The 27,040-nt window shown below is 48.7% G+C and overlaps 1 protein-coding gene across 2 annotated transcripts in view; it reads right to left on the reverse strand.

Moving 5' to 3' along the window:
• Window positions 1-15,314: 15,314 nt before the first annotated feature.
• LOC109890313 (cellular nucleic acid-binding protein-like) overlaps window positions 15,315-27,040 on the reverse strand; it is a 30,778-nt gene continuing 19,052 nt past the window's right edge. For both annotated transcript variants that reach the window (XM_031825882.1, XM_031825883.1), the window contains exons 5-6: window positions 16,339-16,466; window positions 15,315-15,918 (exon numbers count right to left, since the gene is read on the reverse strand). In XM_031825882.1, the coding sequence (XP_031681742.1) occupies window positions 15,801-15,918; window positions 16,339-16,466 (246 nt within the window). In that variant the 3' untranslated portion in view covers window positions 15,315-15,800. The remainder of the gene's footprint in view (window positions 15,919-16,338; window positions 16,467-27,040) is intronic.

The following is a 27,040-nucleotide window of genomic DNA, read 5'->3' on the forward strand; positions in this document are numbered from 1 at the left end:
TAATGCTACTAACTGACTGCTGCTGGTCTAATGCTACTAACTGACTGCTGCTGGTCTAATGCTACTAACTGACTGCTGATGGTCTAATGCTACTAACTGACTGCTGCTGGTCTAATGCTACTAACTGACTGCTGCTGGTCTAATGCTACTAACTGACTGCTGCTGGTCTAATGCTACTGACTGACTGCTGCTGGTCCAATGCTACTGACTGCTGCTGGTCTAATGCTATTGACTGACTGCTGCTGGTCTAATGCTACTGACTGACAGCTGCTGGTCTAATGCTACAGACTGACTGCTGCTGGTCTAATGCTACTGACTGACTGCTGCTGGTCTAATGCTACTGACTGACTGCTGCTGGTCTAATGCTACTGACTGACTGCTGCTGGTCTTATGCTACTGACTGCTGCTGGTCTAATGCTACTGACTGCTGCTGGTCTAATGCTACTGACTGCTGCTGGACTAATGCTACTGACTGCTGCTGGACTAATGCTACTGACTGCTGCTGGTCTAATGCTACTAACTGACTGCTGCTGGTCTAATGCTACTAACTGCTGCTGGTCTAATGCTACTGACTGACTGATGCTGGTCTAATGCTACTGACTGCTGCTGGTCTAATGCTACTAACTGACTGCTGCTGGTCTAATGCTACTGACTGACTGCTGCTGGTCTAATGCTACTAACTGACTGCTGCTGGTCTAATGCTACTAACTACTGCTGCTGGTCTAATGCTACTGACTGACTGCTGCTGGTCTAATGCTACTGACTGACTGCTGCTGGTCTAATGCTACTGACTGACTGCTGGTCCAATGCTACTGACTGACTGCCGGTCCAATGCTACTGACTGACTGCTGGTCTAATGCTACTGGTCTAATGCTACTGACTACTGCTGGTCTAATGCTACTGACTGACTGCTGGTCTAATGCTACTGACTGACTGACTGCTGGTCTAATGCTACTGACTAACTGACTGCTGGTCTAATGCTACTGACTGCTGCTGGTCTAATGCTACTGACTGCTGCTGGTCTAATGCTATTGACTGCTGCTGGTCTAATGCTACTAACTGACTGCTGCTGGTCTAATGCTACTAACTGCTGCTGGTCTAATACTACTGACTGCTGCTGGTCTAATGCTACTGACTGACTGCTGCTGGTCTAATGCTACTGACTGCTGCTGGTCTAATGCTACTGACTGACTGCTGGTCTAATGCTACTGACTGCTGCTGGTCTAATGCTACTGACTGCTGCTGGACTAATGCTACTGACTGACTGCTGGTCTAATGCTACTGACTGCTGCTGGTCTAATGCTACTAACTGACTGCTGCTGGTCTAATGCTACTAACTGCTGCTGGTCTAATACTACTGACTGCTGCTGGTCTAATGCTACTGACTGACTGCTGCTGGTCTAATGCTACTGACTGCTGCTGGTCTAATGCTACTGACTGACTGCTGGTCTAATGCTACTGACTGCTGCTGGTCTAATGCTACTGACTGCTGCTGGACTAATGCTACTGACTGACTGCTGGTCTAATGCTACTGACTGCTGCTGGTCTAATGCTACTAACTGACTGCTGCTGGTCTAATGCTACTAACTGACTGCTGCTGGTCTAATGCTACTGACTGCTGCTGGTCTAATGCTACTAACTGCTGCTGGTCTAATGCTACTGACTGCTGCTGGTCTAATGCTACTGACTGCTGCTGGTCTAATGCTACTTACTGCTGCTGGTCTAATGCTACTGACTGCTGCTGGTCTAATGCTACTGACTGCTGCTGGTCTAATGCTACTAACTGCTGCTGGTGCTGGTCTAATGCTACTAACTGCTGCTGGTCTAATGCTACTGACTGACTGCTGCTGGTCTAATGCTAATAACTGCTACTGACTGACTGATGCTGGTCTAATGCTACTGACTGCTGCTGGTCTAATGCTACTGATTGCTGCTGGTCTAATGCTACTAACTGACTGCTGCTGGTCTAATGCTACTGACTGACTGCTGCTGGTCTAATGCTACTGACTGACTGCTGCTGGTCTAATGCTACTGACTGCTACTGGTCTAATGCTACTGACTGACTGCTGCTGGTCGAATTCTACTAACTGACTGCTGCTGGTCGAATTCTACTAACTGCTGCTGGTCTAATGCTACTGACTGCTGCTGGTCTAATGCTACTGATTGCTGCTGGTCTAATGCTACTAACTGACTGCTGCTGGTCTAATGCTACTGACTGACTGCTGCTGGTCTAATGCTACTAACTGACTGCTGCTGGTCTAATGCTACTAACTGACTGCTGCTGGTCTAATGCTACTAACTGACTGCTGCTGGTCTAATGCTACTAACTGACTGCTGCTGGTCTAATGCTACTAACTGACTGCTGCTGGTCTAATGCTACTGACTGACTGCTGCTGGTCCAATGCTACTGACTGCTGCTGGTCTAATGCTATTGACTGACTGCTGCTGGTCAAATGCTACTGACTGACAGCTGCTGGTCTAATGCTACTGACTGACTGCTGCTGGTCTAATGCTACTGACTGACTGCTGCTGGTCTAATGCTACTGACTGACTGCTGCTGGTCTAATGCTACTGACTGACTGCTGCTGGTCTAATGCTATTGACTGACTGCTGCTGGTCTAATGCTATTGACTGACTGCTGCTGGTCTAATGCTATTGACTGACTGCTGCTGGTCTAATGCTACTAACTACTGCTGCTGGTCTAATGCTACTGACTGACTGCTGCTGGTCTAATGCTACTGACTGACTGCTGGTCCAATGCTACTGACTGACTGCTGGTCCAATGCTACTGACTGACTGCTGGTCTAATGCTACTGGTCTAATGCTACTGACTACTGCTGGTCTAATGCTACTGACTGACTGCTGGTCTAATGCTACTGACTGCTGCTGGTCTAATGCTACTGACTGACTGCTGGTCTAATGCTACTGACTGCTGCTGGACTAATGCTACTGACTGACTGCTGGTCTAATGCTACTGACTGCTGCTGGTCTAATGCTACTAACTGACTGCTGCTGGTCTAATGCTACTAACTGCTGCTGGTCTAATACTACTGACTGCTGCTGGTCTAATGCTACTGACTGACTGCTGCTGGTCTAATGCTACTGACTGACTGCTGCTGGTCTAATGCTACTGACTGCTGCTGGTCTAATGCTACTGACTGACTGCTGGTCTAATGCTACTGACTGCTGCTGGTCTAATGCTACTGACTACTGCTGGTCTAATGCTACTGACTGACTGCTGGTCTAATGCTATTGACTGACTGACTGCTGCTGGTGTAATACTGCTGGTCTAATGCTACTAACTGCTGCTGGTCTAATACTACTGACTGGCTGCTGCTGGTCTAATGCAATTGACTGGCTGCTGCTGGTCTAATGCTACTGACTGACTGCTGCTGGTCTAATGCTACTGACTGACTGCTGCTGGTCTAATGATACTGACTGCTGCTGGTCTAATGATACTGACTGACTGCTGCTGACCTAATGCTACTGACTGACTGCTGGTCTAATGCTACTGACTGCTGCTGGTCTAATGCTACTGACTGCTGCTGGACTAATGCTACTGACTGACTGCTGGTCTAATGCTACTGACTGCTGCTGGTCTAATGCTACTGACTGCTGCTGGTCTAATGCTACTGACTGCTGCTGGTCTAATGCTACTGACTGCTGCTGGTCTAATGCTACTAACTGAATGCTGCTGGTCTAATGCTACTGACTGACTGCTGCTGGTCTAATGCTACTGACTGACTGCTGCTGGTCTAATGCTACTAACTGCTGCTGGTCTAATGCTACTGACTGACTGCTGCTGGTCTAATGCTACTAACTACTGCTGCTGGTCTAATGCTACTGACTGACTGCTGCTGGTCTAATGATACTAACTACTGCTGCTGGTCTTATGCTACTGACTGACTGCTGCTGGTCTAATGCTACTGACTGACTGCTACTGGTCTAATGCTACTGACTGATTGCTGCTGGTCGAATGCTACTGACTGACTGCTGCTGGTCTAATGCTATTGACTGACTGCTGCTGGTCTAATGCTACTGACTGACTGCTGCTGGTCTAATGCTACTGACTGATTGCTGCTGGTCGAATGCTACTGACTGACTGCTGCTGTTCTAATGCTACTAACTGACTGCTGCTGGTCTAATGCTACTGACTGACTGCTACTGGTCTAATGCTACTGACTGATAGCTGCTGGTCTAATGCTACTGACTGACTGACTGCTGGTCTAATGCTACTGACTGACTGCTGCTGGTCTAATGCTACTGACTGACTGACTGCTGCTGGTCTAATGCTATTGACTGACTGCTGCTGGTCTAATGCTACTGACTGACTGCTGCTGGTCTAATGCTACTGACTGATTGCTGCTGGTCGAATGCTACTGACTGACTGCTGCTGTTCTAATGCTACTAACTGACTGCTGCTGGTCTAATGCTACTGACTGACTGCTACTGGTCTAATGCTACTGACTGATAGCTGCTGGTCTAATGCTACTGACTGACTGACTGCTGGTCTAATGCTACTGACTGACTGCTGCTGGTCTAATGCTACTGACTGACTGACTGCTGCTGGTCTAATGCTACTGACTGACAGCTGCTGGTCTAATGCTACTAACTGACTGCTGCTGGTCTAATGCTACTGACTGACTGCTGCTGGTCCAATGCTACTGACTGCTGCTGGTCTAATGCTATTGACTGACTGCTGCTGGTCTAATGCTACTGACTGACAGCTGCTGGTCTAATGCTACTGACTGACTGCTGCTGGTCTAATGCTACTGACTGACTGCTGCTGGTCTAATGCTACTGACTGACTGCTGCTGGTCTAATGCTACTGACTGACTGCTGCTGGTCTAATGCTATTGACTGACTGCTGCTGGTCTAATGCTATTGACTGACTGCTGCTGGTCTAATGCTATTGACTGACTGCTGCTGGTCTAATGCTATTGACTGACTGCTGCTGGTCTAATGCTACTAACTACTGCTGCTGGTCTAATGCTACTGACTGACTGCTGCTGGTCTAATGCTACTGACTGACTGCTGGTCCAATGCTACTGACTGACTGCTGGTCCAATGCTACTGACTGACTGCTGGTCTAATGCTACTGGTCTAATGCTACTGACTACTGCTGGTCTAATGCTACTGACTGACTGCTGGTCTAATGCTACTGACTGCTGCTGGTCTAATGCTACTGACTGACTGCTGGTCTAATGCTACTGACTGCTGCTGGACTAATGCTACTGACTGACTGCTGGTCTAATGCTACTGACTGCTGCTGGTCTAATGCTACTAACTGACTGCTGCTGGTCTAATGCTACTAACTGCTGCTGGTCTAATACTACTGACTGCTGCTGGTCTAATGCTACTGACTGACTGCTGCTGGTCTAATGCTACTGACTGACTGCTGCTGGTCTAATGCTACTGACTGCTGCTGGTCTAATGCTACTGACTGACTGCTGGTCTAATGCTACTGACTGCTGCTGGTCTAATGCTACTGACTACTGCTGGTCTAATGCTACTGACTGACTGCTGGTCTAATGCTATTGACTGACTGACTGCTGCTGGTGTAATACTGCTGGTCTAATGCTACTAACTGCTGCTGGTCTAATACTACTGACTGGCTGCTGCTGGTCTAATGCAATTGACTGGCTGCTGCTGGTCTAATGCTACTGACTGACTGCTGCTGGTCTAATGCTACTGACTGACTGCTGCTGGTCTAATGATACTGACTGCTGCTGGTCTAATGATACTGACTGACTGCTGCTGACCTAATGCTACTGACTGACTGCTGGTCTAATGCTACTGACTGCTGCTGGTCTAATGCTACTGACTGCTGCTGGACTAATGCTACTGACTGACTGCTGGTCTAATGCTACTGACTGCTGCTGGTCTAATGCTACTGACTGCTGCTGGTCTAATGCTACTGACTGCTGCTGGTCTAATGCTACTGACTGCTGCTGGTCTAATGCTACTAACTGACTGCTGCTGGTCTAATGCTACTGACTGACTGCTGCTGGTCTAATGCTACTGACTGACTGCTGCTGGTCTAATGCTACTAACTGCTGCTGGTCTAATGCTACTGACTGACTGCTGCTGGTCTAATGCTACTAACTACTGCTGCTGGTCTAATGCTACTGACTGACTGCTGCTGGTCTAATGATACTAACTACTGCTGCTGGTCTTATGCTACTGACTGACTGCTGCTGGTCTAATGCTACTGACTGACTGCTACTGGTCTAATGCTACTGACTGATTGCTGCTGGTCGAATGCTACTGACTGACTGCTGCTGGTCTAATGCTATTGACTGACTGCTGCTGGTCTAATGCTACTGACTGACTGCTGCTGGTCTAATGCTACTGACTGATTGCTGCTGGTCGAATGCTACTGACTGACTGCTGCTGTTCTAATGCTACTAACTGACTGCTGCTGGTCTAATGCTACTGACTGACTGCTACTGGTCTAATGCTACTGACTGATAGCTGCTGGTCTAATGCTACTGACTGACTGACTGCTGGTCTAATGCTACTGACTGACTGCTGCTGGTCTAATGCTACTGACTGACTGACTGCTGCTGGTCTAATGCTATTGACTGACTGCTGCTGGTCTAATGCTACTGACTGACTGCTGCTGGTCTAATGCTACTGACTGATTGCTGCTGGTCGAATGCTACTGACTGACTGCTGCTGTTCTAATGCTACTAACTGACTGCTGCTGGTCTAATGCTACTGACTGACTGCTACTGGTCTAATGCTACTGACTGATAGCTGCTGGTCTAATGCTACTGACTGACTGACTGCTGGTCTAATGCTACTGACTGACTGCTGCTGGTCTAATGCTACTGACTGACTGACTGCTGCTGGTCTAATGCTACTGACTGACAGCTGCTGGTCTAATGCTATTGCCTGACTGCTGCTGGTCTAATGCTACTGACTGACTGCTGCTGGTCTAATGCTACTGACTGACTGACTGCTGGTCTAATGCTACTGACTGACTGCTGCTGGTCTAATGCTACTGACTGCTGCTGGTCTAATGCTACTGACTGCTGCTGGTCTAATGCTACTGACTGCTGCTGGTCTAATGCTACTGACTGCTGCTGGTCTAATGCTACTGACTGACTGCTGGTCTAATGCTACTGACTGCTGCTGGACTAATGCTACTGACTGCTGCTGGACTAATGCTACTGACTGACTGCTGGTCTAATGCTACTAACTGACTGCTGCTGGTCTAATGCTACTAACTGACTGCTGCTGGTCTAATGCTACTGACTGACTGCTGCTGGTCTAATGCTACTGACTGACAGCTGCTGGTCTAATGCTACTGACTGACTGCTGCTGGTCTAATGCTACTGACTGACTGCTGCTGGTCTAATGCTACTGACTGACTGCTGGTCTAATGCTACTGACTGACTGCTGGTCCAATGCTACTGACTACTGCTGGTCTAATGCTACTGGTCTAATGCTACTGACTGACTGCTGGTCTAATGCTATTGACTGACTGCTGGTCTAATGCTACTGACTACTGCTGGTCTAATGCTACTGACTGACTGCTGGTCTAATGCTACTGACTGACTGACTGCTGCTGGTGTAATACTGCTGGTCTAATGCTACTAACTGCTGCTGGTCTAATACTACTGACTGCTACTGACTGACTGCTGCTGGTCTAATGCTACTGACTGCTGCTGGTCTAATGCAATTGACTGGCTGCTGCTGGTCTAATGCTACTGACTGGCTGCTGCTGGTCTAATGCTACTGACTGACTGCTGCTGGTCTAATGCTACTGACTGACTGCTGCTGGTCTAATGATACTGACTGCTGCTGGTCTAATGATACTGACTGACTGCTGCTGGTCTAATGCTACTGACTGACTGCTGGTCTAATGCTACTGACTGCTGCTGGTCTAATGCTACTGACTGCTGCTGGTCTAATGCTACTGACTGCTGCTGGTCTAATGCTACTGACTGCTGCTGGTCTAATGCTACTAACTGACTGCTGCTGGTCTAATGCTACTGACTGACTGCTGCTGGTCTAATGCTACTGACTGACTGCTGCTGGTCTAATGCTACTGACTAACTGCTGCTGGTCTAATGCTACTGACTGACTGCTGCTGGTCTAATGCTACTAACTACTGCTGCTGGTCTAATGCTACTGACTGACTGCTGCTGGTCTAATGCTACTAACTACTGCTGCTGGTCTAATGCTACTGACTGACTGCTGCTGGTCTAATGCTACTGACTGACTGACTGCTGGTCTAATGCTACTGACTAACTGCTGCTGGTCTAATGCTACTGACTGACTGCTGCTGGTCTAATGCTACTGACTGACTGCTGCTGGTCTAATGCTACTGACTGACTGCTGGTCCAATGCTACTGACTGACTGCTGGTCTAATGCTACTGACTACTGCTGGTCTAATGCTACTGACTGACTGCTGCTGGTCTAATGCTACTGACTGACTGCTGCTGTCAACTCAATGGTCAAACCAGTGGAAATAATGAAGGGTCATGCTAGTACTCTCCAACTACCTTTGACCTCAGGAGAAAGCCTCGAGCTAGGAGAGGTCCTGTGGTCCATGTAGACCAAGGTTTCTTAAACTATGGTTTGGGACCCAAAGTTGGCCCTGAGAATGTGAGAGGTGGGCCGTGAGCTATGAGTTAAAATGTATAATCACATACTATTTATTCTTAATTTGGGTCGTTGGAGGACAGTACATTTCTCATGTGGGTCGTTAGAGGACAGTACATCTGACGTAGAGAACCTCTGACGTAGAGGACTAGAATATTTAGAATATCATACAGCACTAATACACGACACATGGTCTGTCATCACATCACCCATTACTATCAGGTCACAAGACCCCATCAGGTTCCAGCTGGATACAGCCCCCACACAAAGACAGCCTTTCTCTCTACCAGACAGAGTCACGTTTACTACAGTCTCGTGGTGAAATGTTCCCTTTCCAGAGACACAGGAGGATTCCTGACCGATCTACTGACCTGCCCTACTCCTCTCCATGGCCTTGATAACACACTTCCAGACCAACCTACTGACCTGTCCTATTCCTCACCGTGGCCTTGGTACCACACTTCCTGACCAACCTACTGACCTGCCCTATTCCTCACCGTGGCCTTGGTACCACACTTCCTGACCGACCTACTGACCTGTCCTATTCCTCACAGTGGCCTTGGTACCACACTTCCTGACTGACCTGCTGACAGAGAGGATCTGTTGGAGGGCTGGAACACACACCAGAGGACTATCTTGTTTCTCATACTCCTGCTCCAGGGGGGGCGATCAGTGCACATTCAATAGGGGGGGCGATCAGTGCACATTCAATAGGGGGGGCGATCAGTGCACATTCAATAGGGGGGGCGATCAGTGCACATTCAATAGGGGGGGCGATCAGTGCACATTCAATAGGGGGGGCGATCAGTGCACATTCAATAGGGGGGGCGATCAGTGCACATTCAATAGGGGGGGCGATCAGTGCACATTCAATAGGGGGGGCGATCAGTGCACATTCAATAGGGGGGGGCGATCAGTGCACATTCAATAGGGGGGGGCGATCAGTGCACATTCAATAGGGGGGGCGATCAGTGCACATTCAATAGGGGGGGCGATCAGTGCACATTCAATAGGGGGGGCGATCAGTGCACATTCAATAGGGGGGGCGATCAGTGCACATTCAATAGGGGGGGGCTATCCTCCATAGTCCAGCATCTTTGGTCCCACTCTCTGGAAGATAGAAGAGAACATGACAATGACCCTGTGTCCCAATTCTCAAGGCACAGGAGAAAGAACACAACTTCTGAAACTAGTTCATACCACATAACAGTAACATTACATCAGTGTTCAGGTTATGTAATGTGGACTTTTCAGATGTAACTGTGTTGTGGTGATCCACACTATGAGAAACAGCGCCACTGTTTGTCTTAGCACCTTATTGCTTTGGTTTTGTTGGATGAAACGAAGTACATACTGTGCTTTTCTGTGGCGCATGCAGTGAGTACTTGACATACATACTAATAATTCAATATTAAACTGATTATGGCAGTATGCAGATTATGCAATAGTCATATAAACACCTTACTCTGCTTATCTTAAATCGCCAAAAGGCTAAAATCGAAGTAAGCATACACCGATTAAAACACCTGGTTTTCGGAGCCATCTTTTGAATTATCAGGACATATAAACCAAATTGGTGTTCCAGCTGTGTATTTGATCTGTACCTGTGTTAACACCAGCCGAGCAAGACTCCCTTTTTAACGCGAGTGAAGTGAGGTACATCTATATGTACAGCACCAGTCAAAAGTTTGGACACAACTACTCATTCAGGGGATTTTCTTTATTTATACCATTTTCTACATTGTAGAATAATAGTAAAGACATAAAAACTATGAAATAATACATACGGAATCATTTAGTAACCAAAAAAAGTGTTAAATCAAAATATATTTTATTTGAGTTTTTTAAAGAAGCCACCCTTTGTCTTGATGACAGCTTTGCACACTCTTGGCATTCTCTCAACCAGCTTCACCTGGAATGCTTTTCCAACAGTCTTGAAGAAGTTCCCGCATACGCTGAGCACTTGTTGGCTGCTTTTCCTTAAATTTGATGTCTTCACTGTTATTCTACAATGTAGAAAATAGTAAAAATAAAGAAAAACCCTTGAATGAGTAGGTGTATCCAAACTTTAATTTTTTACTTTATTTTCTTAAAACTGCATTGTTGATTAAAGGCTTGTAAGTAAGCATTTCACGGTAAGGTCTACACCTGTATTTGGCACGTGACAAATGCACTTCAACACGGTTGCCTCTTCACTACATTCCTGAAGCAAATAACGTACTTTCTACATTTTCCCTGACACCCAAAAGTACTAGTTACATTTTAAATTCTTAGGACAGGAAAATGGTCCCATTCACGCACCTATCAAGAGAACATCCCTGGTCATCCCTACTGCCTCTGATCTGGCAGACTCACTAGACAGAACATCCCTGGTCATCCCTACTGCCTCTGATCTGGCAGACTCACTAGACAGAACATCCCTGGTCATCCCTACTGCCTCTGATATGGCAGACTAACTGAATAATGTTCCCCTGGCTATCTGTAAACTATATCTAAGTGTTGGTGTGCCCCTGGCTATCTGTAAATTATATCTAAGTGTTGGAGAGTGCCCCTGTCTATCTGTAAATGATGTCTGAGTGTTGGAGTGTGTCCCTGGCTATCAGGCCTATCACTGTTGTGTCGTCGGCAAACTTAATGATGGTGTTGGAGTCGTGCTTGGCCACACAGTCGTGGGTGAACAGGGAGTACAGGAGGGGACTAAGCAAGCACCCCGAGGGGCCCCCATGTTGAGGATCAGCGTAGCAGATGTGTTGTTGCCTAGCCTTACCACCTCGGAGCGGCCTGTCGGGAAGTCCAGGATCCAGTTGCAGAGGGAGGTGTTTAGTCCCAGGGTCCTTAGCTTAGTGATGAGCTTTGAGGTCACTATGGTGTTGACCTCTGAGCTGTAGTCAATGAATAGCATTCTCACATAGGTGTTCTTTTTGTCCAGGTGGGAAAGGGCAGTGTAGACTGCAATAGAGATTGCATCATCTGTGGATCTGTTGGGGCAATATGCGATTTGGAGTGGGTCTAGGGTTTCTGGTATGATGTCCAATAAGAAACGCACTATTGGACCGGTCCTTGTCTTCTACTACAATTTCTGCTCATTTTGTTCCATTCTTTGATTTCACTATTTTCCGTTCATTATCACACACTTCCCTTGCCGTACTTTCAGAGTCAAGCACAGTTGATATTTCCTTAGTGTCCAAATGCACAACGTTTTAACTTAACCGCCACAATGACAGATGAGCTGTTCTGGTGGACGCAATCAGGACATCCGCAAGGAGATTGCGCACATCGTGTTTCCCTTAACAGGTTGTGCCAGGAAAGTCAGCCGGTTATGCCTCATATTACCACGGGACAGTAGAGGGTGATGAGCTGGTCACAGCCATCTACGGCCAAGCAACATTACCCAGGGACAGTAGAGGGTGATGAGCTGGTAATAGCCATCTACGGCCAAGCAACATTACCCAGGGACAGTAGAGGGTGGCCGCCTTTCGTTCCAGTACTCTGCTGCCTGTGACTGGAACGAATTGCAAAAATCGCTGAAGTTGGAGACTTTTATCTCCCTCACCAACTTCAAACATCAGCTATCTGAGCAGCTAACCGATCGCTGCAGCTGTACATAGTCTATTGGTAAATAGCCCACCCTTTTCACCTACCTCATCCCCATACTGTTTTTATTTATTTACTTTTCTGCTCTTCTGCACACCAATATCTCTACCTGTACATGACCATGTGTTCTTTTATCACTCCAGTGTTAATCTGCAAAATTGTAATTATTTGCCTACCTCCTCATGCCTTTTGCACACATTGTATATAGACCCCCCCTTTGTTTTCTACTGTGTTATTGACTTGTTAATTGTTTACTCCATGTGTAACTCTTTGTTGTATGCTCACACTGCTATGCTTTATCTTGGCCAGGTCGCAGTTGCAAATGAGAACTTGTTCTCAACTAGCCTACCTGGTTAAATAAAGGTGAAATAAAAAATAAAAAAATAAAAATGGTAATAGCCATCTACAGCCAAGCAACATTACCCAGGGACAGTAGAGGGTGATGAGCTGGTAATAGCCATCTACGGCCAAGCAACATTACCCAGGGACAGTAGAGGGTGATGAGCTGGTAATAGCCATCTACAGCCAAGCAACATTACCCAGGGACAGTAGAGGGTGATGAGCTGGTAATAGCCATCTACGGCCAAGCAACATTACCCAGGGACAGTAGAGGGTGATGAGCTGGTAATAGCCATCTACGGCCAAGCACATTACCCAGGGACAGTAGAGGGTGATGAGCTGGTAATAGCCATCTACGGCCAAACAAGAACGTGACGACACACCGAAACAAGGAAGACGTGGGAGAATACAAGTGTACACAGTGAGACACTGGTCTGAGTTCAAGTATTTACTGTGCAATCAGAAAGTATTGACCCCTTCACTTTTTCCACATTTTGCTACATTACATTTAAAATGGATTAAATCGTTTTTTCTCATCAATCTACACACAATGCCAAAGCAAAAACAGTATTTTGTATATTTTTTTTTGCTAAAAATTAAATACCACATTTACATAAGTATTCAGACCCTTTACTTAGTACTTTGTCGAAGCACCTTTGAGACTTGTCCAGAAACCATTCCTGCATACTTAGGGTCGTTGTCCTGTTTGAAAGTGAACCTTCACCACAGTCTGAGATCCTGAACACTCTGGAGCATGTTTTCATCAAGGATCTCCCTGTACTTTGCTCAGTTCATCTTTCCCTCGATCTTGACTAGTCTCCCAGTCCCTGCCACTGAAAAACATCCCCACAGCATGATGCTGTCACCAACATGCTTCGCCGTAGGGATAGTGCCAGGTTTCCTCCAGACGTGACGCTTGGCATTCAGGCCAAAGAGTTCAATCTTGGTTTCATCAGACCAGAGTCCTTTGCAAAAAAATCACCTAAACACCAAGTGCGCTTTCATGTGCCTTTTACGGAGGATTGGCTTCTGTCTGGCCACTCTATCATAAAGGCCTGATTGGTGGAGTGCTGCAGAGATGGTTGTCCTTCTGGAAGGTTCTCCCATCTCCACAGAGGAACTCTGGAGCTCTGTCAGTGACCATCAGGTTCTTGGTCACCTCCCTGACCAAGGCCCTTTTCCCCCAATTGCTCAGTTTGGCCGGGCAGCCAGCTATGTTTGGTGGTACCAAACTTCTTCCATTTATGAATGATGTAGGCCACTGTGTTCTTGGGGACATTCAATGCCGCAGACATTTTTTGGTACCCTTCCCTGGATCTGTGCCGACACAATCCTGTATCAGAGCTCTGAGGACAATACCTCCAACCTCATGGATTGGTTTTGCTCTGACCTGCATTGTCAACTGTGGGAGCATATATAGACAGGTGTGTGCTTTTCCAAACCATGTCCATTCAAATGAATTTACCACCGGTGGACTCCAAGCAAGTTGTAGAAACATCTCAAGGATGATAAATGGAAACAGGATGTACATGAGCTTAATTTTGAGTATCATAGCAAAGGGTCTGAATACTGATGGAAAGGTATTTGTTTTTAATACATTTAAAAACCTTTCTAAAAACCTAAGGGCCTCCCGAGTGCCACGGTGGTCTAAGGCACTGCACCGCAGTGCTAGCTGTGCCCCTAGAGATCCTGGTTCGAGTCCATGTCACCGGCCATGACCGGGAGACCCATGGGGCGGCGCACAATTGGCCAAGCATCGTCCGGGTTAGGGGAGGGTTTGGCCCAGCGTCGTCCGAGTTAGGGGAGGGTTTGGCCCAGCGTCGACCGGGTTAGGCGGCAGGGATGTTCTTGTCCCATCGCTAGTGACTCCTGTGATGCCGGGTGCAATGCACGCTGACACGGTCGCCAGGTGTTTCCTCCGACACAATGGTGCGGCTGGCTTCCAGGTTAAGCGGGCATTGTGTCAAGAAGCAGTACGGCTTGGCTGGGTTGTGTTTCGGAGGACTCACAGCTCTCGAACTTCGCCTCTCCCGAGTCCGTACGGGAGTTGCAGCGATGGGACAAGACTAACTACTAATTGGCCAATACCAGCCCTACAGTGAAGCATGGTGGTTGCAGCATCATCCGGTGGGGATGTTTTTCAGCGGCAGGGACTGAGACTAGTCAAGATCGAGGGAAAGATGAACGGAGCAAAATACAGAGATCCTTGACAATCTGCTCCAGAGAGCTCAGGATCTCAGACTGGGGCGAAGGTTCATCTTCCAACAGGACAAAGACCCTAAGCAAACAGCCAAGACACAGGAGTGGTTTCGGGACAAGTCTTTGAATGTCCTTGGGTGGCCCAGCCAGAGCCCAGACTTGAACCCAATCAAACATCTCTGGAGAGACCTGAAAATAGCTTTACGGTGACAGAGCGTCACATCCAACCTGACAGCGCTTGAGAGGATCTGCAAAGAATGGGAGAAACTCCCAAAATACAGGTGTGCCAAGTTTGTAGCATCATACTAATGGGACGCGAGGCTATCATATTTTTACAGTTGTCCAAGTCAGTGGTTCCTAAACTGTCAGGTGTGCGATGGTCGGCGTGGAGCGCCCCACCACCCCCAAAATATTTATGGAAGGGGGCCCGGTGTGCGTAAAACCACTGGTCTAAGTGTTATTTTGTAGAAAAATAACATCTTAGCCTTTCTTTTCTGATCTGTTTCCATGGTTATATAACACACATCAACTTACTACTGGATAAAGACTGATTCTGACACTCAGCAGCTAACTGTACAAAAACAAATATTTTTATTTTCTTGTGAATTAGCTATGACCGTCTGTACTCATACACCATGTTGTGACGGGTTTGGTCCTGGTCTGTCTGCATGCTGCTGTCGGACGGAACGAATCCATAACGACCACTGGGTGGTGCTGCTGTCTCAGGTCTAGTCCGTTATGTTCCAAAAAACTAAAAAGTTCCGACAAACTTTCATTCTGACTCCAGGGCTGGTTTCCCCGGACCTGGTAGGGAGGACATCCACTCAGAACTCATCCCTTGTCACCAGTGGCATGGAAAATGGCTTCTTTAACAAACCATTGTACATTAACCTCTACCAAAGTAAACATTTTGGATTAAATACAGAAAGTGTATTATTCCGCACTTTACAGCAGACTGGTCTGGGAGCAACCTCCGTAGCCAGAAGGCAAGTTTCAGACAAAATAATACAATCATCCATGTGAAAAAGGAGGGGCGTAGGAAGGCAGCAGAGTGCTAGGCCGTGGCCTCGATGGTGCATTCTTTAGCCAGGTGACCAGACTTTCCGCAGTTGTAGCAGTTGACTTCGCCGGCCTTGCTGCACTGGATGGCAACATGGCCGATCTCACCACACCTGATGGGAGACAGAGGAGAGAGACGAGGTTTAGCTAAGACAAGGGAGTGTTTTCAAGATGGAAGCACAGTAATGAGTCTGTGTCATTCTTCAGAAAGCACAGTCCTGCATCTGTGCATCAGTCTGTTTACCATGTGGCTTTAACAAGTCTAGGAGAAAGTGACAGGTCAGAGATAGCACATCCAGGACTCACCAGTAACACTTCACTACCTTGGTTAAAAATACATGTATTTTGTAAAGGTTCTTAAAAATGTTTTTTACTTGCATATTTTCCTTTATAGGGGATAGAGACTGTGAGAAAGAGGATAGATTGGAGAGAATTTTGTACCAGAAGGAGAGTGTTCCGGTCCCGAACCCACACAGTACCTGTGTTTTAACTCACCTAACAGCCCTTCTGGATGTGTATATGTGGTAACTTACCTGTAACATTTGACCTTCTCACAGCCCTTCTGGATGTGTCCAAAACCTCCACAGGAGTAGCACTTCTGCTCGTTGGCATGGTCACAGTCTCGGGCCACGTGGCCAGCCTTGCCACAGTTATAACAGACCTGCATTATAATAAGTCTACAGTCAAGTGGCCAACCCAGCCATAGTTATATAAAGGTTATAACACTACAACACAACGGCTTCGCCCTAGTTCTAACACTACAACACACCGGCCTCGCCCTAGTTCTAACACTACAACACACCGGTCTAGTTCTAACACTACAAAACACCGGCCTTGCCCTAGTTCTAACACTACAACACACCGGCCTCGCCCTAGTTCTAATACTACAACACACCGGACTCGCCCTAGTTCTAATACTACACTACAACACACTGGCCTCGTCCTAGTTCTAATACTACAACACACCGGCCTCGCCCTAGTTCTAACACTACAACACACCGGCCTCGCCCTAGGTCTAACACTACAACACACCGGTCTAGTTCTAACACTACAAAACACCGGCCTTGCCCTAGTTCTAACACTACAAACACATCGGTCTCGCCCTAGTTCTAATACTACATGAACTCACACCGGCCTCGCCCTCGTTCTAACACTACAAAACACCGGCCTCGCCCTAGTTCTAATACAACAACACACCGGCCTCGCCCTAGAACTAACACGACGCTACAAACACACCAGCATCGCCCTAGTTCTAACACTACAACACACCGGTCTAGTTCCAACACTACAAAACACCGGCCTCGCCCTAGTTCTAACACTACAACACACCAGCCTCGCCCTAGTTCTAACACTACAAAACACCAGCCTAGGCCTAGTTCTAACACTACAACACACCGGCCTCGCCCTAGTTTTAACTACGCTACAAACACACCAGCGTCGCCCTAGTTCTAATACTACACACACCGGCCTCACCCTAGAACTAACACTCAACACACCGGCCTCGCCCTAGTTCTAACACTACAACACACCGGCCTCGCCCTAGTTCTAACACTACAACACACCGGCCTCGCCCTAGGTCTAACACTACAACACACCGGTCTAGTTCTAACACTACAAAACACCGGCCTTGCCCTAGTTCTAACACTACAAACACATCGGTCTCGCCCTAGTTCTAAAACTACATGAACACACACCGGCCTCGCCCTCGTTCTAACACTACAAAACACCGACCTCGCCCTAGTTCTAATACAACAACACACCGGCCTCGCCCTAGAACTAACACGACGCTACAAACACACCAGCATCGCCCTAATTCTAACACTACAACACACCGGTCTAGTTCCAACACTACAAAACACCGGCCTCGCCCTAGTTCTAACACTACAACACACCAGCCTCGCCCTAGTTCTAACACTACAAAACACCAGCCTAGGCCTAGTTCTAACACTACAACACACCGGCCTCGCCCTAGTTTTAACTACGCTACAAACACACCAGCGTCGCCCTAGTTCTAATACTACACACACCGGCCTCACCCTAGAACTAACACTCAACACACCGGCCTCGCCCTAGTTCTAACACTACAACACACCGGCCTCGCCCTAGTTCTAATACTACGACACACCGGCCTCGCCCTAGTTCTAATACTACGACACACCGGCCTCGCCCTAGTTCTAACACTACGACACACTGTTCTCGCCCTAGTTCTAACACTACGACACACCGGCCTCGCCCTAGGTCAAACACTACAACACACCGTCCTCGCCCTAGTTCTAACACTACAACACACCGGCCTCGCCCTAGTTCTAATACTACAGTACAACACACCGGCCTCGCCCTAGTTCTAACACTACAACACAACGGCCTCGCCCTAGTTCTAACACAACAACACACCGGTCTAGTTCTAACACTACAAAACACCGGCCTTGCCCTAGTTCTAACACTACATGAACACACACCTGCCTAGCCCTCGTTCTAACACTACAACACACCGGCCTCGCCCTAGTTCTAACACTACAACACACCAGCCTCGCCCTAGTTCTAATACTACAACACACCGGCCTCGCCCTAGAACTAACACGACGCTACAAACACACCAGCGTCGCCCTAGTTCTAACACTATAACACACCAGCCTAGGCCTAGTTCTAATACTACAACACAATGGCCTCTCCCTAGTTCTAATATTACACGACAACACACCTGCCTCGCCCTAGTTCTAATACTACGACACGCCGGCCTCGCCCTAGTTCTAATACTACGACACAATGGCCTCACCCTAGTTCTAATACTACAACACAACGGCCTCACCCTAGTTCTAACACTACAACACACTGGCCTCGCCGTAGTTCTAATACTACACTACAACACACCGGCCTCGCCCTAGTTCTAATACTACGACACACCGGCCTCGCCCTAGTTCTAATACGACACTACACCGGCCTCGCCCTAGTTCTAATACTACAACACACCGGCCTCACCCTAGTTCTAATACTACACTACAACACACCGGCCTCACCCTAGTTCTAATACTACACTACAACACACCGGCCTCACCCTTGTTCTAATACTACGACACACCGGCCTCGCCCTAGTTCTAATACTACACTACAACACACCGGCCTCGCCCTAGTTCTAATACGACACTACACCGGCCTCGCCCTAGTTCTAATACAACAACACACCGGCCTCGCCCTAGAACTAACACGACGCTACAAACACACCAGCATCGCCCTAGTTCTAACACTACAACACACCGGTCTAGTTCCAACACTACAAAACACCGGCCTCGCCCTAGTTCTAACACTACAACACACCAGCCTCGCCCTAGTTCTAACACTACAAAACACCAGCCTAGGCCTAGTTCTAACACTACAACACACCGGCCTCGCCCTAGTTCTAACTACGCTACAAACACACCAGCGTCGCCCTAGTTCTAATACTACACACACCAGCCTCACCCTAGAACTAACACTCAACACACCGGCCTCGTCCTAGTTCTAACACTAAAACACACCGGCCTCGTCCTAGTTCTAACACTACAACACACCGGCCTCGCCCTAGAACTAACACTTCGACACACCGGCCTCGCCCTAGTTCCAACACGACAACACACCGGCCTCGCCCTAGTTCCAACACTACAACGCACCGGCCTCACCCTAGTTCTAACACTACAACACACCGGCCTCGCCCTAGTTCTAATACTCCACTACAACACACCGGCCTCGCCCTAGTTCTAACACTACAACACACCGGTCTAGTTCTAACACTACAAAACACCGGCCTTGCCCTAGTTCTAACACTACGACACACCGGCCTTGCCCTAGTTCTAATACTACATGAACACACACCTGCCTAGCCCTCGTTCTAACACTACAACACACCGGCCTCGCCCTAGTTCTAACACTACAACACACAAGCCTCGCCCTAGTTCTAACACTACAACACACCGGCCTCGCCCTAGTTCTAATACTACAAACATACCGATCTCGGCCTAGTTCTAACTACGCTACAAACACACCAGCGTCGCCCTAGTTCTAATACTACACTACAACACACCGGCCTCGCCCTAGAACTAACACTACAACACACCGGCCTCGCCCTAGTTCTAACTACGCTACAAACACACCAGCGTCGCCCTAGTTCTAATACTACACTACAACACACCGGCCTCGCCCTAGAACTAACACTAGAACACACCGGCCTCGCCCTAGTTCTAACACTACAACACACCGGCCTCGCCCTAGTTCTAACACTACGACACACCGGCCTCGCCCTAGTTCTAACACTACGACACACCGGCCTCGCCCTAGTTCTAATACTACGACACACCTGCCTCGCCCTAGTTCTAATACTACGTCACACCGGCCTCGCCCTAGAACTAACACTACAACACACCGGCCTCGCCCTAGTTCTAACTACGCTACAAACACACCAGCGTCGCCCTAGTTCTAATACTACACTACAACACACCGGCCTCGCCCTAGAACTAACACTAGAACACACCGGCCTCGCCCTAGTTCTAACACTACAACACACCGGCCTCGCCCTAGTTCTAACACTACGACACACCGGCCTCGCCCTAGTTCTAACACTACGACACACCGGCCTCGCCCTAGTTCTAATACTACGACACACCTGCCTCGCCCTAGTTCTAATACTACGTCACACCGGCCTCGCCCTAGTTCTAATACTACAAAACACTGGCCTCGCCCTAGTTCTAAGACTACAACACACCGGCCTAGCCCTAGTTCTAACACTACAACACACCGGCCTAGGCCTAGTTCTAACACTACAACACACCGGCCTCGCCCTAGTTCTAACAATACAACACAATGGCCTCGCCCTAGTTCTAACACTACAAAACACTGGCCTCACCCTAGTTCTAACAATACAACACAATGGCCTCGCCCTAGTTCTAATACTACAAACATACTGGCCTCGCCCTAGTTCTAATACTACATGACAACACACCTGCCTAGGCCTAGTTCTAACACAACAACACACCGGCCTTGCCCTAGTTCTAATACTACACTACAACACACTGGCCTCGCCCTAGTTCTAACACTACAACACACTGGCCTAGTTCTAATAGGGCGAGACCAGTGTGTTGTAGTATTAGAACTAGGGCGAGACCAGTGTGCTGTAGTGTTAGAACTAGGGCGAGGCCGGTGTGTTTGTAGTGTTAGTTCTACGGCGAGGCCGGTGTGTTGTAGTGTAGTATTAGAACTCGCCCTAGGTCTAACACTACAACACACCGGCCTCGCCCTAGTTCTAATACACTACAACACACCGGCCTCGCCCTAGAACTAATACTACAAAACACTGGCCTCGCCCTAGTTCTAAGACTACAACACACCGGCCTAGCCCTAGTTCTAACACTACAACACACTGGCCTAGTTCTAATACTACACTACAACACACCGGCCTCGCCCTAGTTCTAACACGACAACACACCGGCCTCGCCCTAGTTCTAATACTACACGACAACACAGTGGCCTCGCCCTAGTTCTAACACTACAAAACACTGGCCTCGCCCTAGTTCTAATACTACACTACAACACACCGGCCTAGCCCTCGTTCTAACACTACAACACACCGGCCTCGTCCTAGTTCTAACACTACAACACACCGGCCTCGCCCTAGAACTAACACTTCGACACACCGGCCTCGCCCTAGTTCCAACACGACAACACACCGGCCTCGCCCTAGTTCCAACACTACAACGCACCGGCCTCACCCTAGTTCTAACACTACAACACACCGGCCTCGCCCTAGTTCCAGTACTCCACTACAACACACCGGCCTCGCCCTAGTTCTAACACTACAACACACCGGTCTAGTTCTAACACGACAACACACCGGCCTCGCCCTAGTTCTAATACTACACTACAACACACCGGCCTCACTCTAGTTCTAATACTACACTACACCACACTGGACTCGCCCTAGTTCTAACACTACAACACACTGGCCTAGTTCTAATACTACACTACAACACACCGGCCTCGCCCTAGTTCTAACACGACAACACACCGGCCTCGCCCTAGTTCTAATACTACACGACAACACAGTGGCCTCGCCCTAGTTCTAACACTACAAAACACTGGCCTCGCCCTAGTTCTAACACTACAACACACCGGCCTAGCCCTCGTTCTAAAACTACAACACACCGGCCTCGTCCTAGTTCTAACACTACAACACACCGGCCTAGTTCTAATACTACACTACAACACACCGGCCTCGCCCTAGTTCTAACACACCGGCCTCGCCCTAGTTCTAATACTACACGACAACAGTGGCCTCGCCCTAGTTCTAACACTACAAAACACTGGCCTCGCCCTAGTTCTAACACTACAACACACCGGCCTCGTCCTAGTTCTAACACTACAACACACCGGCCTCGCCCTAGAACTAACACTATAAACACACCGGCCTCGCCCTAGTTCCAACACGACAACACACCGGCCTCGCCCTAGTTCTAACACGACAACACACCGGCCTCGCCCTAGTTCTAACACTACAACGCACCGGCCTCGCCCTAGTTCTAACACTACAACACACCGGCCTCGCCCTAGTTCTAATACTCCACTACAACACACCGGCCTCGCCCTAGTTCTAACACTACAACACACCGGTCTAGTTCTAACACTACAAAACACCGGCCTTGCCCTAGTTCTAACACTACATGAACACACACCTGCCTAGCCCTCGTTCTAACACTACAACACACCGGCCTCGCCCTAGTTCTAACACTACAACACACCAGCCTCGCCCTAGTTCTAATACTACAACACACCGGCCTCGCCCTAGAACTAACACGACGCTACAAACACACCAGCGTCGCCCTAGTTCTAACACTATAACACACCAGGGCCGGTGTGTTGTAGTGTAGTATTAGAACTCGCCCTAGGTCTAACACTACAACACAGTGGCCTCGCCCTAGTTCTAACACTACAAAACACCGGCCTCGTCCTAGTTCTAACACTACAACACACCGGCCTCGCCCTAGAACTAACACTATAAACACACTGGCCTCGCCCTAGTTCCAACACGACAACACGACAACACACCGGCCTCGCCCTAGTTCTAACACTACAACGCACCGGCCTCGCCCTAGTTCTAACACTACAACACACCGGCCTCGCCCTAGTTCTAATACTCCACTACAACACACCGGCCTCGCCCTAGTTCTAACACTACAACACACCGGTCTAGTTCTAACACTACAAAACACCGGCCTTGCCCTCGTTCTAACACTACAACACACCAGCCTCGGCCTAGTTCTAAAACTACAAAACACTGGCCTGGCCCTAGTTCTAACACTATAACACACCAGCCTAGGCCTAGTTGTAACACTACAACACACCAGCCTAGGCCTAGTTGTAACACTACAACACACCAGCCTCGCCCTAGTTCTAACACTACAACACACCGGCCTCGCCCTAGTTCTAATACTACAAACATACCGGTCTCGCCCTAGTTCTAACTACGCTACAAACACACCACCGTCGCCCTAGTTCTAATACTACAAGACAACACACCGGCCTCGCCCTAGAACTAACACTACAACACACCGGCCTCGCCCTAGTTCTAACACTACGACACACCGGCCTCGCCCTAGTTCTAACACTACGACACACCGGCCTCGCCCTAGTTCTAACACTACGACACACCGGCCTCGCCCTAGTTCTAACACTACGACACACCGGCCTCGCCCTAGTTCTAATACTACGACACACCTGCCTCGCCCTAGTTCTAATACTACGTCACACCGGCCTCGCCCTAGTTCTAATACTACGTCACACCGGCCTCGCCCTAGTTCTAATACTACGTCACACCGGCCTCGCCCTAGTTCTAATACTACGTCACACCTGCCTCGCCCTAGTTCTAATACTACGTCACACCGGCCTCGCCCTAGTTCTAATACTACGTCACACCGGCCTCGCCCTAGTTCTAATACTACGTCACACCGGCCTCGCCCTAGTTCTAATACTACGTCACACCGGCCTCGCCCTAGGTCTAAAACTACGACACACCGGCCTCGCCCTAGGTCTAAAACTACGACACACCGGCCTCGCCCTAGTTCTAATACGACACTACACCGGCCTCGCCCTAGTTCTAATACTACAACAAACCGGCCTCGCCCTAGTTCTAACACTACAACACACCAGCCTCGGCCTAGTTCTACTACTACACTACAACACACCGGCCTAGTTCTAACACGACACTACACCGGCCTCGCCCTAGTTCTAATACTACAACACACCGGCCTCGCCCTAGTTCTAATACTACAACACACCGGCCTCACCCTAGTTCTAATACTACACGACAACACACCTACCTACCCCTAGTTCTAACACTACAACACACCGCCTTTGCCCTAGTTCTAACACTACAACACACCGGCCTCGGTCTAGTTCTAATACTACAACACACCGGCCTTGCCCTAGTTCTAACACTACAACACAATGGCCTCACCCTAGTTCTAACACTACAACACACTGGCTCGCCCTAGTTCTAATACTACACTACAACACACCGGCCTCGCCGTAGAACTAACACTACAACACACTGGTCTTGCCCTAGTTCTAACACTACAACACACCGGCCTCGCCCTAGTTCTAACAATACAACACAATGGCCTCGCCCTAGTTCTAACACTACAAAACACTGGCCTCACCCTAGTTCTAACAATACAACACAATGGCCTCGCCCTAGTTCTAATACTACAAACATACTGGCCTCGCCCTAGTTCTAACTACGCTACAAACACACCAGCGTCGCCCTAGTTGTAATACTACACTACACTACAACACACCGGCCTCGCCCTAGAACTAACACTATAAACACACCGGCCTCGCCCTAGTTCTAACACTACAACACACCTGCCTCGCCCTAGTTCTAATACTACGTCACACCGGCCTCGCCCTAGTTCTAATACTACGTCACACCGGCCTCGCCCTAGTTCTAATACTACGTCACACCGGCCTCGCCCTAGTTCTAATACTACGTCACACCGGCCTCGCCCTAGTTCTAATACTACGTCACACCTGCCTCGCCCTAGTTCTAATACTACGTCACACCGGCCTCGCCCTAGTTCTAATACTACGTCACACCGGCCTCGCCCTAGTTCTAATACTACGTCACACCGGCCTCGCCCTAGTTCTAATACTACGTCACACCGGCCTCGCCCTAGGTCTAAAACTACGACACACCGGCCTCGCCCTAGGTCTAAAACTACGACACACCGGCCTCGCCCTAGTTCTAATACGACACTACACCGGCCTCGCCCTAGTTCTAATACTACAACAAACCGGCCTCGCCCTAGTTCTAACACTACAACACACCAGCCTCGGCCTAGTTCTACTACTACACTACAACACACCGGCCTAGTTCTAACACGACACTACACCGGCCTCGCCCTAGTTCTAATACTACAACACACCGGCCTCGCCCTAGTTCTAATACTACAACACACCGGCCTCACCCTAGTTCTAATACTACACGACAACACACCTACCTACCCCTAGTTCTAACACTACAACACACCGCCTTTGCCCTAGTTCTAACACTACAACACACCGGCCTCGGTCTAGTTCTAATACTACAACACACCGGCCTTGCCCTAGTTCTAACACTACAACACAATGGCCTCACCCTAGTTCTAACACTACAACACACTGGCTCGCCCTAGTTCTAATACTACACTACAACACACCGGCCTCGCCGTAGAACTAACACTACAACACACTGGTCTTGCCCTAGTTCTAACACTACAACACACCGGCCTCGCCCTAGTTCTAACAATACAACACAATGGCCTCGCCCTAGTTCTAACACTACAAAACACTGGCCTCACCCTAGTTCTAACAATACAACACAATGGCCTCGCCCTAGTTCTAATACTACAAACATACTGGCCTCGCCCTAGTTCTAACTACGCTACAAACACACCAGCGTCGCCCTAGTTCTAATACTACACTACACTACAACACACCGGCCTCGCCCTAGAACTAACACTATAAACACACCGGCCTCGCTCTAGTTCTAACACTACAAACACACCGGCCTCGCCCTAGTTCTAACACTACGACACACCGGCCTCGCCCTAGTTCTAATACTACACTACAACACACCGGCCTCGCCCTAGAACTAACACTATAAACACACCGGCCTCGCCCTAGTTCTAACACTACAAACACACCGGCTTCGCCCTAGTTCTAACACTACAACACAACGGCCTCGCCCTACTTCTAATACTACAACACACCGGCCTAGGCCTAGTTCTAACACTACAACACACCGGCCTCGCTCTAGTTCTAACACTACAAACACACCGGCCTCGCTCTAGTTCTAACACTACAAACACACCGGCCTCGCCCTAGTTCTAACACTACAACACAACGGCCTCGCCCTAGTTCTATTAACTACAACACACCGGCCTAGGCCTAGTTCTAACACTACAACACACCGGCCTCGCCCTAGTTCTAACACTACAACACACCGGCCTAGCCCTAGTTCTAACACTACAACACACCGGCCTAGGCCTAGTTCTAACACTACAACACACCGGCCTCGCCCTAGTTCTAACACTACAACACACCGGCCTCGCTCTAGTTCTAATACTACACTACAACACACCGGCCTCGCTCTAGTTCTAATACTACACTACAAAACACCGGCCTTGCCCTAGTTCTAACACTACCAACACATAGGTCTCGCCCTAGTTCTAATACTACATGAACACACTCCTGCCTAGCCCTCGTTCTAACACTACAACACACCGGCCTCGCCCTACTTCTAACACTACAACACACCGGCCTCGCCCTAGTTCTAACACTACAACACACTGGCCTAGTTCTAATACTACACTACAACACACCGGCCTCGCCCTAGTTCTAATACTACAAAACACTGGCCTCGCCCTAGTTCTAACACTACAACACACCGGCCTAGCCCTCGTTCTAACACTACAACACACCGGCCTCGCCCTAGTTCTAACACTACAACACACCGGCCTCACTCTAGTTCTAATACTACACTACAACACACCGGCCTCGCCCTAGTTCTAGTACTACAACACACCGGCCTCGCTCTAGTTCTAATACTACAACACACCGGCCTCGCCCTAGTTCTAACACTACAACACACCGGCCTCACTCTAGTTCTAATACTACACTACAACACACCGGCCTCGCCCTAGTTCTAGTACTACAACACACCGGCCTCGCCCT

The sequence above is a fragment of the Oncorhynchus kisutch genome, linkage group LG5, assembly GCF_002021735.2.
Source record: "Oncorhynchus kisutch isolate 150728-3 linkage group LG5, Okis_V2, whole genome shotgun sequence".
In the NCBI taxonomy this organism is placed as follows: Eukaryota; Metazoa; Chordata; class Actinopteri; order Salmoniformes; family Salmonidae; genus Oncorhynchus; species Oncorhynchus kisutch.